Source organism: Myotis nattereri (assembly GCF_964212035.1).
Source record: "Myotis nattereri genome assembly, chromosome: 3".
Taxonomy (NCBI): Eukaryota; Metazoa; Chordata; class Mammalia; order Chiroptera; family Vespertilionidae; genus Myotis; species Myotis nattereri.
Window position 1 is genome coordinate 47915801 of NC_138077.1, and position 15669 is coordinate 47931469.

The 15669-nt window shown below is 37.6% G+C and overlaps 1 protein-coding gene across 9 annotated transcripts in view; it reads left to right on the top strand.

Annotated features, from left to right (window-relative positions):
• TP63 (tumor protein p63) overlaps positions 1–15669 on the top strand; it is a gene marked incomplete at both ends in the record, with an annotated part of 224360 nt that overhangs the window by 144957 nt on the left and 63734 nt on the right. For 8 of the 9 annotated variants that reach the window (XM_081088136.1, XM_081088137.1, XM_081088141.1 and 5 more), the window contains one exon: positions 4218–4472. The exons of the other annotated variant lie outside the window; for it this stretch is intronic. In XM_081088136.1, coding sequence (XP_080944262.1) covers positions 4218–4472 — 255 coding nt within the window. The remainder of the gene's footprint in view (positions 1–4217; positions 4473–15669) is intronic. 9 annotated transcript variants of the gene reach the window in all.

Sequence of the window (15669 nt, forward strand, 5' to 3'; positions counted from 1 at the left end):
GTATGTCTCCTATTTCAAAATTATTTCCTAGGCAGTTGATTGTTTTACTTTATCAGGCTTACCACAATATCAGACAATTTGTAGTCATTTTCACCTTTTATATTTTGTGGAAATAAGACTACTACCTTTTTCAAATGTGATGGGAGAAATAGAAAACATTTTTCATTCATCCCAGTCATTCATTTATTCATTCATTGACTGTAAAGTACATTAACGTTATTCTGAGATCAAGATACCTAGTGGTTAGAAATGAACAATCTACTTCCTATCTTATTTCAAATATTCTAACAGTTTTTGTTACACGAGAAATACATGGGACATCGGGGACCCTCATAGAGTTCTTCCAAGGGCATTTTTTTGACTGATATGGAAGTGTCCTGTTCTGACTTCTGAGCCTCTTTTATTTGTCATTGTAAATAGGCATTAAATTAGCATCCCAGCTCCGTGTTTATGGAATTACTTACAGTAAAGAAGGGGCACAAGGACTGCTCCTTTCCCCCCAGCAGCTTCCCTTTGATGGGAAATAAAGGACAAACATTGTGCACATTCACCTGGCACAGAGCTAGCTCCTCAGGCAGGCAGAGTGCCACCACCAAGAGCCCTGCGCTTGGTTTCATGCTCTGCTGTCACCATTTTGGCACGCTTCATAATTTATGAACCAGAGGCCCTGTGTTTTAATTTTGCAATGAGCTCTGCAAATTATTTTGTAGGTCCTGCCCATATAACACTTGTTCTTTTTGGCTGTGTTGGTTTGTCGTCGCCTCCAATCACACGCCGTCAATATGTCCACTCTCTCTTCAAATAAAAAATATAAGCTAATAAACTTTTATTGATGCTAAAACTAAATGCTTTTTAAAATTATCTTCAAAAGTACTGTTTCCTATGGTACGTTCATGACATTGATTTTTAATAAAGCTGTGAAAAGTATCCAAGTAGATTTCTAATATTACGATTTTTTCTTTGGTGGGTTTGTTGTTATTTATGTTTGGGGTCATATAATTCATAGTTAGTAGTTTGGGTTTTATGCTTTTTTTATTTTTTAAGATTGTTGAGTATACTACTTGGCTTATGTTTTTTTAAAGGAAAAATCTGCCCTGACCAGTTTGGTTCAATGGATAGAGTGTCAGCCTGCAGACTGAAGGGTCCTGGGTTCGATTCCGGTCAAGGGCATATGCCTGGGTGACATGCTCGATCCCTACTAGGGGGCATGCAGGAGGCGGCCAATCCATGATTCTCTCTCATCGATGATGTTTCTATCTCTCTCCCTTCCTCTCTGAAATCAATAAAAATATATTTTAAAATAAATAAATAAATAAGGTAAAAATTTGAGAAAAAATTTAATTGAAATATGTTTTTCAATTTTTTACCTTGGATAGTAAGCAGCTGTTTTGCCCAAGCCTGAGTAATCGAGCTTTAAGTTACAAATGGAGGCATTTGCTTTGGAAGCTTATCCTGTTGTGGTTATGCAAAATATTTCACCTGGAACTGTGTGGAATTAAAAATGATGGCACTCAAAATCATATTATTAATCCCTTTTAGAAGACAGTTTCTGCTGTTTTTGCGCCACCCAACGTGTTCAGTCCAGGGGTCTCCTTTGTGCCTCCGGGGTAAATGGAGTTTTCATTTTTCTTAAGAGAAGCACTGAGTGTTTGCTCATTGGCTTTTAAAGCTGGGTCCCAATACTTTACTCTTTACACATATTGAAAAAAAAAATTCAAAGGGCCATGCTTCTTTGTTCTCATCCAAGCCCACAATTAGCTGAAGTTCCATTCTGTGTAGCTGGAAGGAAGAGGAAAGGGGTGGCCCAACAAGCACTTTACTGCCTGTGAGAAAGCGCTCCTCCAAGTTTTTGTCCTTTTTGTCAGGGACGGCTGCCTCCCTAATTGTACTGCTGTAGGGAAGCGCGTGCCTCTGGGAGCATGATCTGATTCCCACAGGCCATCAGAAGCACTGTGTATACTGACCCTTCACTTGAACACAAATAATAACTTTTCAACCCCCTTCCCCGGCTCTTGCCAAGGCCTTGGAAACCTAACAGCTTTCCTTTAGCCAGGGGTTTGGATGCTTTGTATGGGTCTCAGGTTGTGGTTTTTTTTTTTTCTCCTCTAGTTGTCTTACCTCCAGTTTTGCTGCCCTTGTCAATTGAGGAAACAAGGTGGAGGAGAGGGGAGGAATCGATGTAGAAGGCAGAGGGGAGAGAAGGCGCGACAAACAGCTGCTCTTGTCAGCATGGGGATAAGTGTAAAGAGATTAATAGTCATTTGAGAGCAAATGGGGACGTGGCATTCGGCAGTGGAATGCGAATGTATAAATGTACTGGAATGAGCAGGCGACCGTTAACATTTAGACAGATGCTCTCTGGACTGAATGGAATGGCAGAGTCCGTTTGTCCTCCCACGTGAAGTGAAATGCAGAAGGCTTAGTAAAATACTTTTACTCAACGTTAATTTAACTCAATTTTTTTAAGCACCTATTTCTTTGTGAGTTTGTCTGACTTTGTCTGGAACTCTCAGAGTTATACAGGGTAGGGCAAAAGTTGTGAGAACACGAAACAGAGTTTATTCTTGCATTCTTATTTATTAATTGCTGAATTTTCCATATGAACAACTGTACACCTCCTTTTGCCCCACCCTGTATATCAACTGAAGAGCCAGGCAACTCTTTTACTTTATAAAATAGGAACCACAGTACCACAGAACTGCCTTCTTCTTCTTGCCTTCCGTTTGTCTTCCCTTAAGTTACGTGGTGGTAACAGTGAGATTTCCGTGTTTCAGAAGGTCTCACAAAGAGAAAACGGTACACTAGGCCATTCTGGAAATGTGTCCACTTTGACTCAGGTTTAGGAGTGACTTGAATTGCTGACAGTTGTGATGTTGTGGGCAAGGCCCTAGACATGGAGTCAGAAGATTTGGTTTCAGAATCCCCATTCTTCGCTTATTAGCCAATGCTTGAGCAAATTACTCCCCTTCTCTCACAGTCATACAGCAGGGGTCCTCAAACTTTTTAAACAGGGGGCCAGTTCACTGTCCCTCAGACCGTTGGAGGGCCGGACTATAGTTTAAAAAAAAAAAAATAAAACTATGAACAAATTCCTATGCACACTGCACATATCTTATTTTGAAGTGAAAAAAACAAAACGGGAACAAATACAGTATTTGTATTTGCATGTGGCCCGCGGGCTATAGTTTGAGGACCCCTGGTCATACAGTAAAGTTGTCTTGCAGGTTAAATTAGAAGAAATTCATTCTTTCCATTAACATCTTATTGAGTCCCTCCTCTGTACTCAGCTCTGTTTGCATCAACATCTCTGGCAGAAGAGCTGCATGAGCGAAAGGAGTTCTAAATTACATCCAACATAGAATTTTAATCATCACTATATGGTATTTATCTTACACATATTCTATTCTATAGAGAATAAACTGCTAGGAAATGAAAGGACAGATAAAAAATTAGGTTGTGTTTGGATGACATAGAGCCATGTTACCTTTTAAAATATCTGGGTGCTCTCTCTAACCCTACTACCCATGCCCTCCAGGCTTTGTGAAACTAGCCTTTGGGGGAGCACTGGATACCCTGGGACAAATTTAGAATTATAAAATGATATAATGTATATGCCCCATATACAATAATTTGATGCTTAAATCCCCTCAAGAATATGTCTACCCAGTGGTCTTTCTCATTCTGAACAACATACAGAAGGAAAGAAAGGAAAGGGAGAACAGGCCGTATTCATTTGTTTTAAAGAATTCCTAAGCAGCTACTCAGTACTGGGTACTTTTGGCCTCATTGTGAATAAGCATATTCTACTTTTTTAAAATTAAATATATCGGTGTGACATTGGTTAATAGGATCATATAGATTTCAATTGTGGATTTCTATGTTATAAGATCTGTATATTGCACTGTATGTCCAACCCCTAAAGTCAAATCATCTTCAGTCGCCATAGATTGTACTTTCAAATGCTCTTGGGAAGACCACAGTCTCCAAAGCCACATGCTAAGAGCCATTGATCTGTTCAGATCAGTACCACACAATCACACATACGCATGCCGAAGACGTTTCTTATTTCTGATTGTGTACACCAATTGGACATTTTACCTTGAACATTAGGGACCTGAGGTGGAACTCTGTAGAATGCATGCACCGAATGATGCCTTTTTTGAAGCAATGATCTGCAGCTTAAATGGCTAACATTGAGGTTTCTGGGTGTCCTGCAGCCACAGTACACGAACCTGGGGCTCCTGAACAGCATGGACCAGCAGATTCAGAACGGCTCCTCATCCACCAGCCCCTACAACACAGACCACGCGCAAAATAGTGTGACGGCACCCTCGCCCTACGCGCAGCCCAGCTCCACCTTTGACGCCCTCTCGCCATCACCTGCCATCCCCTCGAACACTGACTACCCGGGACCGCACAGCTTCGACGTGTCCTTCCAACAGTCCAGCACCGCCAAGTCAGCCACCTGGACGGTAAGAACACCCAGAGCTAATAGATGGGCCATTAAACCTGACCCCCAAGTACCAGCGTCATCTTCAACACCCCCAGGGATTCCTCCCCATCCAAAGCTGAGTGATCCATATTGGCATGATGGAAAATTTCTCCCCGTCCTCTAAGGACATTTTGTTCTTGAATATTTAATAGTGAACCAGACACAGAAAATGTGCCATTGAGTAGGAGAAGCCCCGATCTGGGAACCAGAGGCTGGCTCCTAGCAATTTCAGCCGATGTGTTCTTGCCTGGCTCATGCTGTTGGGAGGCCTTTTGTGTGAAATTTTTTTTGAAAAGTGTAAAGCATTATGCCAACAAGAATGATCATAATCATAGGATATGTGTCTGCAGTCCCCTGAATGGAGGATGGTTGCCAGGTTTATTATTTCAAAAAAAGTAAACATTAAGGTGTGATTTTTTTTAATGAATAAAATCACAAACACAGCATCTATAACAAGAAATTAAAATTTCATTTACTAAGGAAGGGATAAATCTGTTTATACATGTAGGTTCTATAACATGGATTATAATTTATTCATACATGTATATTTATTACTTAGAAGCGTTTTTCCCAAAAGGCAACCTCTAAAAGTATCAGAGCCCGGAACTAGTCCAAAAATATTCTGATTTAAAACGTTGAAAAAAAACCCACACACCTTTTCATATATAGCTTTTCTAAGAAAATATAGAAATATTTTTAAAAATTCAAAAGGTACACCGAAACCGGTTTGGCTCAGTGGATAGAGCGTCGGCCTGCAGACTGAGAGGTCCCAGGTTCGATTCCGGTCAAGGGCATGTACCTGGGTTGCGGGCATATCCCCAGTAGGAGATGTGCAGGAGGCAGCTGATCGATGTTTCTCTCTCATCGATGTTTCTAACTCTCTATCTCTCTCCCTTCCTCTCTGTAAAAAATCAATAAAATATATTTTAAAAAAAATTCAAAAGGTACAAGAATGTTCAAAGTTTATTTTGTAATGGATTATAATATGAATAGAGCTCAAATAAAAGGGAGGGGACTGATAAGACTGGTTTTAACCGATTGATCAAAGACTGGCCAATCCCAAAGTGGTGTGCATGTTTGTTAAAAAATTTAATGTTTGCATGGATTATAGAAATGCTTCCAAATATCATCATCTTGTTGAGAAGTAGCTTTAGAATTGTCTTAACAGTTTTTTCCTCCTAATTGGAAAACAGGTTTCTTGGGGAAGCCGTCTCTTTTTGTGTTATAGTCTCCTGCTCACTGCAGGTGTTAATCCAGTGAACAGAGTTTATGTAATAATCTACACTCATAACATTGCGTTCCAACATAGTTTCACATGTGTTCTCATTTTGACCTCACTTCTGTGTGAGCCAGGTGGGACATGTTGGATAACTTCCATTTTACTAGTGAGGAAAGCTAAAGAATGTGGAGGTTAGATGACATCCCTAAGTTACAGAGGCTTTTGTGTAGCCGGACCTATTTCTGATTCTGCACCCCCCCCACTAGATTGATGTGCTTTCTTTCCTCGTCATTTCACATCAGGATGTCCAAAAACCATTTAAAAATTTGTTGTAGGGCTTTTCTTTCATGGTTTGAGAAGCGGTTCTGTCGATATTTCAACCATAATGTCTACTAGCTTAACACTTGATCTCCCCTCCATGTATTATTCATCAACTGTGTCATAATCTTTAATCTCTTTTATAGTAATAATCCTGGTGTTGGACACTAAAGGTGAGTAAACATAGAGTCCATAGACCTCAAATAAGCATCGGTTGGTCAATGGAAGTGATCTTTTGCTAAAGAACCAATCAAATAACCATTTTATAAATAGAGTACTAATGTGTTTTAGAAGAAGTGTCAGCAATTGGACAGTTACAATCACTGTTGTTCAAGGCTAACTGTATCTTGTTTGGCATACTCAGGCAGAGTTCTACTATATTAAGTGTGGGCACATCTGAAGGGATAGTGGGCATATTGGGCCCCTAAGTCATTAATCACTTCTCTTGTAAAATGGTTTAAGAACTTTGGGGATGGAGCTTGATACAGGTACAACATTATATCAATCTTCTTCCCTCTTCCCTTCCTCAGTACCTCCTCATACAGAAATCTGAAGATTTCTTTTTTCAGATTTAGCATAACCCTCAACTATCTTTAATCATAGCCTGTCTTTCATAGAAGTAAATTATATCACAAAGAAATGTTGAAGATTTCTACCAACATGGTCAGTTAAAAAGAAAATAAAACATTTGCAGAACACCCTAGTAGAATTTCCTGATGTGGCAACAGTGAGATCAGTACCCCAAGAAAGAGGGTAGGAACTGTGGTAATGGGAGCAGAGCACAGGGCAGAGGCCAGAAAGCCAGGATTCTTATTTGGATCATCTTTGTGACCTTAACCAAGTCACTTCATCTCTCTAGAATTCAGTCTGTGTCCCAATAAGGAGTATTGTGAATGTATTTTATGCAGTAAAATATTCAGCTAAAAATTTTTAAATTTATAAATTTAATGTTTATGTATTTTCCCACAATTAAAAAAAAACAAAAAAACATGAACCTAAAACAGCTGGGAACCAACTTCTTGGTTACATGGCCCATAAATTCCTTTTTGGTTAAAAAAATGATTATGGTGAAACCTACTCTCTTTCCTTAAGGTGAGATAGTATTAATAATGAAAACACACACACACACACACACACACACACAGTTTTTAGAAGGACTTAGGTTCTAATGAGATATTTGGCCTGCCATTAATGAATGACCTTGGTTGAGCTATTTTGTCTTCCCTTGGTTCAGTTGTGTATAATATACTCTATAGATTTTACAGAATAAGGTGATTGAATTAGAGGTCTTTTTCTTCCTATGACTGTATCACATGGTGTTTATGTTTTTATTAGTTTTTTCTTGTTCACAATCAAATTTACTTTAGGCCCAGATACATACATTTCTTCTGAATCTAAGGCTCATTAATCTTTATCTGAGTAGCTGCTGAAATCACCTAAAAAGATATAAGTTCTCAACCTTGCACACCAGTGTCTCATATATAGCAGCATTTGACCCTTTGAGTCAAATTATGTATCCTCACATTTATACATAGACCTCACATTCTTAAAGTGTTTTCTTATAGGTTTATCTTATTTAAACCTCATAACCAAGGCTATTATCCCCAGTCTTACTAATGAGGAAACATCTAGAAGTAATGGTTCACGTCTAATACTCAGCCAAGGAGGGAGAGGAACCCAGGCCATCTCACTCCCAGGCCCTCTCTCTCTGCTGTCCTATCTAGACTGTCTTCCCTCTTGATTAATAGAAGGGAGGGATGTACAGGGACTAGTGGGCCCCATGGAGTATGGAGCAAATGTTGGAGGACACTGTAATGCCATGTTACACAACATCTATTTTTTAGGTATCTGTGCACTTTAAAACAATTTTTCAAAATAAAATACTATATTTTAAAACTCCCACAAACTGGAAACAGCGGAAGCCACTGTCACTAGGAAGAGGCCACACTAATTGCACAGTATTCTGCTGATACTTTAATAACAATCTTTTTAGTATCATTTTATCACTTGTCATCCTTCTGTGTTGAGTTTTCTCATTTACTTTCTGGTTTACTTAGAATTACTGCCAAAATATAATTAATATATTTAAAGCATATATGCATATTTTATTTGCTCTCTTTGTGTTTCGAGTAACAAATGTGGTTGTGTTTCCAGTTGCAGAAAAATATGGTATTTTATTTTAAACTTCTTCCAATGAAATAAAGCATGATAATATTCCATTTTCTCTATTTCACATACACACACACACACACGCACACACACACACATCAACACTGAGTTTATGATTTAGTTTCAGACTTTCTTATTATGTCTACAGTGTAATTGCCACTAGTTAGCAAAGCCTACCATTTAATTTAATGGAGTGCCGGTCCAGCATTGTAGCCAGGAGTCATCAGTCAGAGGACAGTTAACAGAATGATAATTTGGAAATGGCAAGGAACTTGGGTGAAAATTTTAACCTTGAAATTTACTAACAGCACATTGGGACATGCCCAAAGAATTCAATCTATTTAAACCTCCCTTTCCTCACCTACAAATGGAGATGTTAATACTTTTCTTATCATGAGGATTATATGACATGTATAAGGATACCTACCAGTACCTAGCTAGTCATGGGCACACAAGTGTTTAAAGAGTCTGAGTTTGAATCCCTTTGTTTCATGAGTTTGTTATAGTTTTGTTGAGGGTTCATTTGTACAAGTAATAATCTGAAATAATGCAAAGCAAAATTTTGTCTACTTTTTTTTTCTTAGTGCTTTTGGGTTATTAACATGCATACGGCAGTCTCCAGGGACTGTGATAATGTCCACTATTCAAATATATGAATAGATGACAGGATGAGAACAGGCTCTTCCATGGATAGACTTCAGGCTGGCTGTGCTCCTGTCCTAAGCCTGCCCAAGCAGCTCAAGGATGGACCCTTTACAGATTTCAGGATCTGTCAACTTTGGCATTTATTTCTCATTTTTATTTTGCTTTTTATTATTTTTACTTTTTTTTTATTGATTTCAGAGAGGAAGCGAGAGGGAAAAAGATAGATAGAAACATCAATGATGAGAATCATTGATCAGCTACCTCCTGCACGCCCCCTACTGGGGATCGAGCCTGCAACCAGGGCATGTGCCCTTGACCAGAATTGAACCTGAAACCCTTCCGTCTGCAGGCCAGCACTCTATTCACTGAGCCAAACCACCTAGGGCTTATCTCTCATTTTTTACCTTCCCCTTAATGTATGGGGATACCTTTTTTATTCCCCAAGTTAAATAAAAGATAACAGTGAGCCACTGTTTTTGAAGAGTCAGCATATTCATTTGTGGTAGCAAAGTACTGTAGGCAGCCTAAACACTCACCAGGGGAAAACTGGTTCAATGAACTATGGCGTATCCACATCGCAAAATACTCTATGTCCATTTAAAAGAATCTCAAGTGCTGATCTGCAATGCTTTCGGCATCGCTAGTGAGAAAAAGAGAAGCTTTCCCTGGCACCTGCTTGAGAACTGAGAGTATTGGAAAGGACACTACTTCTGGGGCAGAGTGTTTTCCTTTGCTCTAGTGGAGAGGCCTGTTTGTGAATATAGGTCAATCTGTCTTGATTATTGGACTCACCGTGCACTTTTGTCAGTTTGAGAGCTGTTTTTTCACAACATGCGACGCACAGTATTATCTGTGTGCAGATACTGAAAATCCTCAGGTTGGTGTCTTTTTGTTACACTAACTTTAAGACAATGACCTGGCCTTGGGATGTATGATCACTTTTTGCTATTGCGTCTTTCTTCCTTCATAGACTTCAAGATCTTAAAGAGCAGGCATTCGGTGCCAAGCACAAATTCCAACATACGCTAGGCCCTTAATAAATATTAAGAAACTTTATTTTCCCCTAACGGTTAAAGGAAACAATTCTAGTTCCAAGGAGTGTTCCTCAGTTCTGATCGTGATTATTAACACCAAAGTCCATGACTTTGGTCCCTTTGGCCTCTACCCAAGACTTATAGAGAGCATTCTTCCTTTGCCTTTGCTAATCATGTTAGCCTCGTGTGGCGTTCAGAGCCTTGAAGAATCTGGCTTGAGCACGTGGAGAGTTTAGGGAGGTGGCACTTGAAAGGGGGACAGCCAGTTCCCTGGAGAGTTTCATTGATCCCAGTGTGTTGGTCCTGCATACTTGCTCCTCTTTACTCCACAGCAGGCTGAGATGTGTGCCTGTGGCCCACCCTCCCAGTCATCAGGTTACCTGTAATGTAAGACTTCCAGAATAAGGCTGCCAGCTCTGCAGAAACCCAGTGAAAGACAGCCCATTGCGTGGCTTTCTGGAATCTTGGGACTCTTAAGGACTGCTCATCAAAGAACAGGATGTACACAGACTTTTTAATGGTGAATGTGATTTATCAGCTTCCTTTCACAAAGGAAATACTTCTCCAAGTTGGAGACTTTACTTGGAGCTTAAGCTGATCTTGCAATTGAGTGGCTGTTAGATGTCATTGGTAAAGGAGAGGAGAGAAGTCAGTTGACTTGGCTCCTGCCAATGATACTTTTGTTAATTCTGATCAGGTTATTTTCACTTTTTGCCAGAGCTGTCCTGTAAATCTCCCAACATCCATATAAAAATGCCTTTTTGTGCCCTTCCCATGATGATGAAAATAATAATTTTGAGCATATTCACCTGTTATCTAAACTATTTTTTAGTTCAGAATATTAAGGAAGAATGTTGTAAATAAAGTACTTAGAGACTCCTCATGTTGGTTCATGTTACTCACTTAACTCTAGGCTTTGGACTCACAAATGAATTTCCATTGTAAGATATGCTGCAGAGATTTTGTTCCTGGGCCAGTGCAGGCTAACTTAATCAGCATACTTGCCCTAATTTATTTAAATTGATCCTAGATCGATGCATTTGTAATAATTCAGTTTCATCTCATCTATTGTTTATGGTCAACTCACACTATACTGATTGATGTCTTGAGGTCACTATAGAGTTTCTAAAAAATAATATTGATTTATTGCATCTAATATTAGGAGAATAGACTACTGATTACTAGTAAACAGAAAATTAGCAAATTTAAATAAAATTGGCTTTCCTTTTTCTTATTGCAAAACAGCAAAAACCCTTTTCTTTTTTCTTGTCCTTTCTCTTGCACTTCCTCCTCTTCCTCCATCCTTCCTTCTCTCCCCTCCCTCCTCTTCTTTTGCTGTCTCCTCCTTCACCTTGGCCTCCTTCTCCTTCTCCTTATTTGTCACTATTATCATTAGTAGTGGCCAACTTGGTTTTGTAGATATTACCAGCCACTCAGTATCTTGTTTTTTCACTGTAGCTCCATTTTCCCAGAATGGTGGGTTAAAACGGGGAAGATTAATTTTCAAGACCAGCTAGAAACCTGGATTTGCACATAATATCTCTAAATGATATATATATATATATATATATATATATATATATATATATATTTAAACTCTTTTTTCTTTTTAAATATATTTTATTGCTTTTTTACAGAGAGGAAGGGAGAGGGAGAGTTAGAAACATCGATGAGAGAGAAACATCGATCAGCTGCCTCCCGCACACCCCCTACTGGGAATGTGTCTGCAACCAAGGCATATGCCCTTGACCGGAATCGAACCTGGGACCCTTCAGTCTCCAGGCCGACGCTCTATCCAGTGAGCCAAAGTGGCTAGGGCGATAGTAATATATTTTTTAAGTTGTAAAACACAATAAACCAAAGAAAACAATAGGCAGACTGAATGCCATTCTTATAATATATTAATGGTGACAAAGGATGATTACATAAAGTTTAAATAAGTAACTGGTAACTAGAGTAAACATCTAAGAGATAGGTTATTATAAATATACTAGAGGCCTGATGCGCAAAATTCGTGCAAGGGCTTGGCCCTCGCAGCCCCAGCTGCCATCGCAGCCCAGGCTTCATCCAGGAGGTCGATCGGAAGGACGTCCAGAAGGTTGTTTGGCTGTTCAGTCTAATTAGCATATTAGCTCTTTATTATATAGGATTCCATTCAGAAAAAAAAAAAAGTTTTATAGATTAATCTCTTCCTACAAAATCCTAAGCAATACATTGACAAAATAGATTTTTATCAATTTGTTTTCATGTAGTAAATGACCTTTCTACCTTCACATTTTTCTATTACATTGATATCTGTCTCTATCTCCAACCCTCCCCCCCACCCCCCACGCTCTAAACATATCTTCAGGTGAGGATTTAAAAAAAAATAAATAAATAAAATTTTATTTTATATAAAAGATAATGGTATACAGTGCTGTATCCTTTGCATAAAGGATCTTATATGTTTGTTTTTATCACTAGAAAATGTATGTCTCTAACTTAAACTCTAAAATTGGCCAAAGCTGTAATTGGAAAAGGGCAGTGAGATTTAAAGGGCTTCAAATCAATTTTCTCAGCCCAGTAACTGACGGCTTATTTTTAATTGGTACATCAAGAGTATTCAGAAACAAAAACCACCTGAAAATTGAGCTATAAACAGAGAATAATATCATAAGAATTTTTTAATGACTCAAGAAAAGCACAGTATATCATTATGCTCGACAAGAGATCCCTTAAAGTCAGCCCTGAATGATGTGTGCCATTTACTGTGGGATTGTTGCTCTGGGTGCATTCCCATCTCTGAGCTTTGCACCTTCTGTTTGCCACCTCCAGTATTAGCCATGTCTGTAGTGTGACCAAGGCTTGCAGAAGTTCTCACCTTCTGGTAAAAGGGGCAGATGTATTTTTCTCATGAAAGGTATCTATCTACCAATTAGCTCTCATGTCATGAGCAAAAGCAACTTCATATAAAATAAATCCTCATAGTTTTCTATCAACAGCAACTCGTATAGCTACTCAGGTCACTGGGACCAGAAGGAGACTTGAGATAACATAGCTTTCTGCTCAACAACTTCCAATTCTTTGAGATTAAAGGAGAGTTTATTATAAAATAGAAAGGGAAATCTTAGACTCTTTTTAAAGTACTGCAGATGTTTTATGTGGAATGGTTTTTAGACCAGGGGGTCCTGTAATTAGGCTGACAGAGGCCTAAAGGTAATGATCTTAGTACCTGTCTCTCCTGTGGCTTTTAATAATGATTATGGCTGCATCATCTGGTTCCTCTCAGCTGAAATTTAAAAGAAAATTGATAGTAGCCAGAGACCCTGAATCTAATTTATTGTGAGGTAAATTATAGAGGGATTCTCACTTTACAAATAGAATGAGCCTTCTTATTTTAGTTTGGATCTAATAATGAAGACTCATGATTTCTCAGTGGAAAAAAAAACACAACACACACATACCTATGATTTACCACCATGATATTATATTAGAAAGGTCTGAAGAATTGGAACAGAATTTCTAATTGTGTTTACATGACGTTAATAATGAATTTTCAAGTTCATCAATCAGGTATTCCTTTGTGGGTTACTCATTTCATTTTTTTTTTTTTTTTACTTTAGTCTTATGCTGTTTAGCCTGTATCACTAAATCTCATGAAAATTATAAAGAATAAGATGAGAACACCATTTCAAAAGACTTTCTTTGAGTGGTTTCAAGTTGTATAAATAGGAAGACTGATGATTACTTAACAAGAATCCTAATTTGAATTTGAGAAGTCATCTGACAGACTGGGAGGAGTGTGGCTCAGGAAACAGAACACAGGACTCACAAGGACAGCTTCCAGATTGTGTGATCTGGGGCAAGTCCTTGGGCTCTGTCCATTTGTTAAACGGTACTGTAATACAGCAGGGCCTTGAACAATGCTATTTCCTTCAAAGTCCTTTTGTTTTAACGATGATGAGATGCTGTAGGAACGTAACTCTTGTTTATATCAATTAGCCTATAGTAAAACTGGTTTCGTTATAAGTCGTTCTGTTGCTGTTCCAAAAATCTATTAATGGTGTTAAGGGAGGACTTACTGTATTTACCTGGCAGGATTGCTGTGAGGCTTCAAGTTTATGAAGCAGTTTGGGAACCTGGGAGATGAAACTCTAAAAAAATAATGTGTTATTATCTTATCCTGGATTTTTATTTTTAGATTTACTTGCATGAATACATGAATACTGCATCATATCCAGGCTTACAATTCAGGCAGTTTTATGAACTTTTTCACTTATAAGCAGACATAAAATGAAAAAAGAAAAAGACATATAAATCCCAAGAAATAAATGAGATGAAAATATATTATATATGTGTGTATATATGTATTTTAATATAAAATAATTTTTTGTTAAAACATGTTTAATTGGGTCCTGTAACTGTTAATCAGTTACTTTTTTTTCTTAGAATATCACTGTTTTATTGATAACATTTTAGAAAAACAATAACACAGTTGAAATTATGATCATTTTGACTTGGTCGTTAGAAGAAAATTTACTTTTTTTCTTAAAAATGCAAAAATATGCATATTTATATAAATTCAAATATGTCACTCTAGTTGAGTAACAAAGAAGTTAATTTACAATAATTATAATTTGGGCCAGAAAGATATTCCTTCCTTCTCTCCCCCCTTACTTACTTTTTCCTTCTACCCTATGTTTTGAGATTTTCATATTTATGATTGTGGAGCCCTGATGTTAAACAATATAAATTACTTCTACTTTTTTGTTATTACTTTGTATTCTTAGAAAAGCAAATTTCATTTCCCCATAAGAACAATGTTATAATTATGTATTACATTTCTGATCAAGTGATTGTTATCAAGTAAGTCATAGATCTGATTAACTCTGTTTTATAAAAGCAAAGTTCTGATTGCTGTAAGTCATTGTAATCATATAAAACAGCAGAATGATTCCCATAGTCCTATAAAATTGTTTGTCTATCTTGTGTGCTTTGACATATGTGTATTAAGTTTACTTAATCATAAAACGTTAACAGTGTGCTTATAAACTTGACTTGCCAAAAATTGATATGCTATTATAACTAACATTTTAATTAACATTTTGACATGCCAGAATTTTGAAGCATTTGATATGTAATAAATTTTATGTTCCTCAAATTTTTCTCTAGAGGAATTAGAATGAATACTTACTCAACATTACTCAGAATGGTACTAAAAGAAAAATTCTGTAGTACAGATCATTCCTCAAAAGATTTAATCAATTTTTGAAGATATTACTAAGCATTTTAGTTATTAAAAAAGGAAAAATTGGATTTTATTAAATTTGAAAATAATAGTTTTAGTGTGTGCCTGCCACTGTGCTCTCTACTTTAGGAGTCTTGAGAGAGTAAAGTGTCCCAAAGGCAGCTGGTTAAGAGAAGGGCTGGGACTGCTAATGGGGAGAGTTCTGTTCCTTTGCTTTCGTAATAGGGAGGTATTTAAGGGCACATCTTTTGTATTAGATGCAGGGTTGGTGCTTGCCTTTAAGTAATATCTATTCAATTTTATCACCTGCACTCACTCTTCTACCCTTTCTGTACAAAACCATAGAAGAAATTGGTAAAGCCCTTTGGAAATGATCTTTAGTTGATAATTAGATAAAGCAGATTGATAAACAGGTAAAATAGAAAGTATTTCATAATAAAAATTTGGAATACTGTTTTCCATATTTCACAGTTAGAATGAATCCATAGAAAATGTATCCTGTTGTGATATCTTCTTGAACTAACCCATGTAAATGTCTCCTTTGCTTATTCTCATGCCTAGAATG